The sequence below is a fragment of the Nannobrachium achirus genome (assembly GCF_963921795.1).
Source record: "Nannobrachium achirus genome assembly, chromosome: 19".
NCBI classification, from domain to species: domain Eukaryota; kingdom Metazoa; phylum Chordata; class Actinopteri; order Myctophiformes; family Myctophidae; genus Nannobrachium; species Nannobrachium achirus.
Window position 1 is genome coordinate 47,741,918 of NC_137826.1, and position 2,790 is coordinate 47,744,707.

At 51.4% G+C, this 2,790-nt stretch overlaps 1 protein-coding gene across 1 annotated transcript; it reads left to right on the plus strand.

Annotated features, from left to right (window-relative positions):
* Positions 1-397: 397 nt before the first annotated feature.
* LOC308304889 (stress-70 protein, mitochondrial-like) lies at positions 398-2,365 on the plus strand (the record flags this gene model as incomplete). Its single annotated transcript, XM_080749516.1, has 1 exon — positions 398-2,365. The coding sequence occupies one exon, from the start codon at positions 398-400 to the stop codon at positions 2,363-2,365; it is 1,968 nt and encodes a 655-aa protein (XP_080605642.1).
* Between the last annotated feature and the right edge of the window lie 425 nt (positions 2,366-2,790).

The window sequence follows — 2,790 nt, forward strand, 5'->3', positions numbered from 1 at the left end:
AGATCCCTGATGTCATCAGTATATGGCCATATTTAGGCATACTCCTTTATTTTTATTTTTATTTTTTTTGCGCCTGATGCCTTGACGAGGCTCTTTCTTCTTTTGTGTATCATCGTCCTTAATGATTGGTTGACAACATTGTATTTCACGATTTATTGTTACTTAGGGGAGGCCATGGGCTGGCTGTCGTCTTCTCCCCCTTGCGGCACATTGAGGTTAGACAACACACTCCATATTTGGGCGTAGCTGCATTGGGAAATCCTTATTTGGTTATGGCGGAGTCAAGCTGACATGAGCACAATGAGTCAGAGGTGCTTGATGACCCATATATATATAGTACATAAATAGATGGCAGATATATAGTACTGCTCATGCATTGATCTGTCATACCGATACCATGCTGAACGTTGTTAGAAACATTGTTAAGAATCCATACTGGAATGCACTTAGAACCCTTTCCAGGAGGGCCTATGCATCTGAGGCCCCCAAAGGCACGGTCATTGGTATTGATCTGGGAACCACCAACTCCTGTGTGGCCGTCATGGAGGGGAAACAAGCCAAGGTATTGGAGAATGCAGAAGGAGCAAGGACCACCCCCTCCGTTGTCGCCTTCACATCAGATGGAGAGTGTCTGGTTGGCGTGGCTGCTAAGCGCCAGTCTGTGACCAACCCCAATAACACCCTGTACGCCACCAAGAGGCTCATAGGCCGGCGCTTTGATGACCCAGAAGTCCAGAAAGACATGAAGAACATTCCCTACAAGATTGTGCGCGCGTCCAACGGCGATGCCTGGGTGGAGGCTCATGGGAAACTCTACTCCCCAAGCCAGGTCGGAGCCTTCATCCTGAGGAAGATGAAGGAGACAGCGGAGGGCTACCTGGGTCACAGCGTGAAGGATGCAGTGGTCACCGTGCCGGCCTACTTCAATGACGCCCAGAGACAGGCAACTAAAGATGCCGGTCAGATCGCTGGTCTCAATGTCCTCCGAGTCATCAATGAGCCGACGGCTGCTGCTCTGGCCTACGGACTGGACAAGGCTCAGGACAAGACTATTGCAATCTATGACCTGGGAGGAGGCACGTTTGATGTATCCATTCTGGAGATGCAGGCGGGCGTGTTTGAGGTGAAATCGACCAATGGAGACACCTTCCTGGGAGGAGAGGACTTTGACCAGTGCCTCTTACAACACATTGTCAAGGAATTTAAGAGAGAGAGCGGTGTCGATCTGACCAAAGACAGCATGGCCCTGCAGAGAGTCCGAGAGGCGGCCGAGAAAGCAAAGTGTGAGCTGTCCACTTCGCTGCAGACCGATATCAACCTGCCCTACCTGACCATGGACGCCTCTGGCCCCAAACATCTCAACATGAAGCTGACCCGCTCCCAGTTTGAGGGGATCGTGGCCGACTTGATCCGCCGCACCGTGGCTCCGTGCCAGAAAGCCATGCAGGACGCCGCGGTGTCCAAGGGAGACATCGACGAGGTGCTGCTGGTCGGAGGCATGACCCGCATGCCCAAGGTCCAGCAGACGGTGCAGGACCTGTTTGACCGCGCTCCCAGCAAGTCGGTTAACCCCGACGAGGCCGTCGCTTCGGGAGCGGCCATCCAGGGCGGCGTCCTGGCGGGCAACGTCACGGACGTGCTGCTCCTCGACGTGACGCCGCTGTCGCTGGGAATCGAGACCCTGGGCGGAGTCTTCACCAGAATCATCGGCCGGAACACCAGCATTCCAACCAAGAACAGCCAGGTGTTCTCCACGGCGGCGGACGGACAGACTCAGGTGGAGATCAAGGTGTGCCAGGGAGAGAGAGAGATGGTGGTGGACAACAAGCTGCTGGGCCAGTTCACCCTGGTGGGGATACCGCCCGCCCCGCGCGGCGTGCCTCAGATCCAGGTCAGCTTTGACATCGATGCCAACGGCATCGTCCACGTCTCGGCCAAGGACAAGGCCACCGGCCGCGAGCAGCAGATCGTCATCCGGTCTTCCGGAGGTCTCAGTAAAGACGACATCGAGAACATGGTCCGAAACGCCGAGCGGTACGCCGAGGACGACAGGAGTAAGAAGGACCGCATCGAGGCCGTCAACATGGCCGAGGGCATCGCCCACGACACAGAGTCCAAGATGGAGGGGTTCAAGGAGCAGATTCCCGCAGAGGAGTGGGCCAAACTGAAGGAGGGGGTCGCCAACGTCAGGGACCTCCTGACCAACAAGGAGGTCATGGGAGAGGTTGAGAACATTAGGAAGGCTACCACCGACCTCCAGCAGGCATCACTTAAACTGTTTGAGATGGCATACAAGAAGATGGCGTCAGAGCGGGAGGACAGTGGTTCTTCCTCCGAAGGAATGAAACGGGAGGACCAGCAGTAGAACCTGACCTCTTCTGAATGGACAAGTTTAAAAAAAAAAAAAAAAGAATTGGGGCGGAACTATATCTTATATATGTAATATAAGATGGATGTTGTGGGTACATTGGCTATTTTAATTCTATTTTCAGCACACAGCACCATCATACAAATGGTGCATCAATTCAGCATTATATTCCTGATACATGGACAATAATCAACTATCTAATAAAATCTCAAATTAATAAACGAATAAAACTGTTTTCATGAGCGAGTTCATGCTTAAAACCAACGACCAAACTACTTGATCATTTCATTTGTATTCATTATATGTTATTATCACATACTGTTAAGTATGTAAATAGATTATGTTAGTGTGTCCTTACCAATATTTATATACAATATACTCAGTTATGACTTGTGACAACTATAGATATCTAAAACAGGACT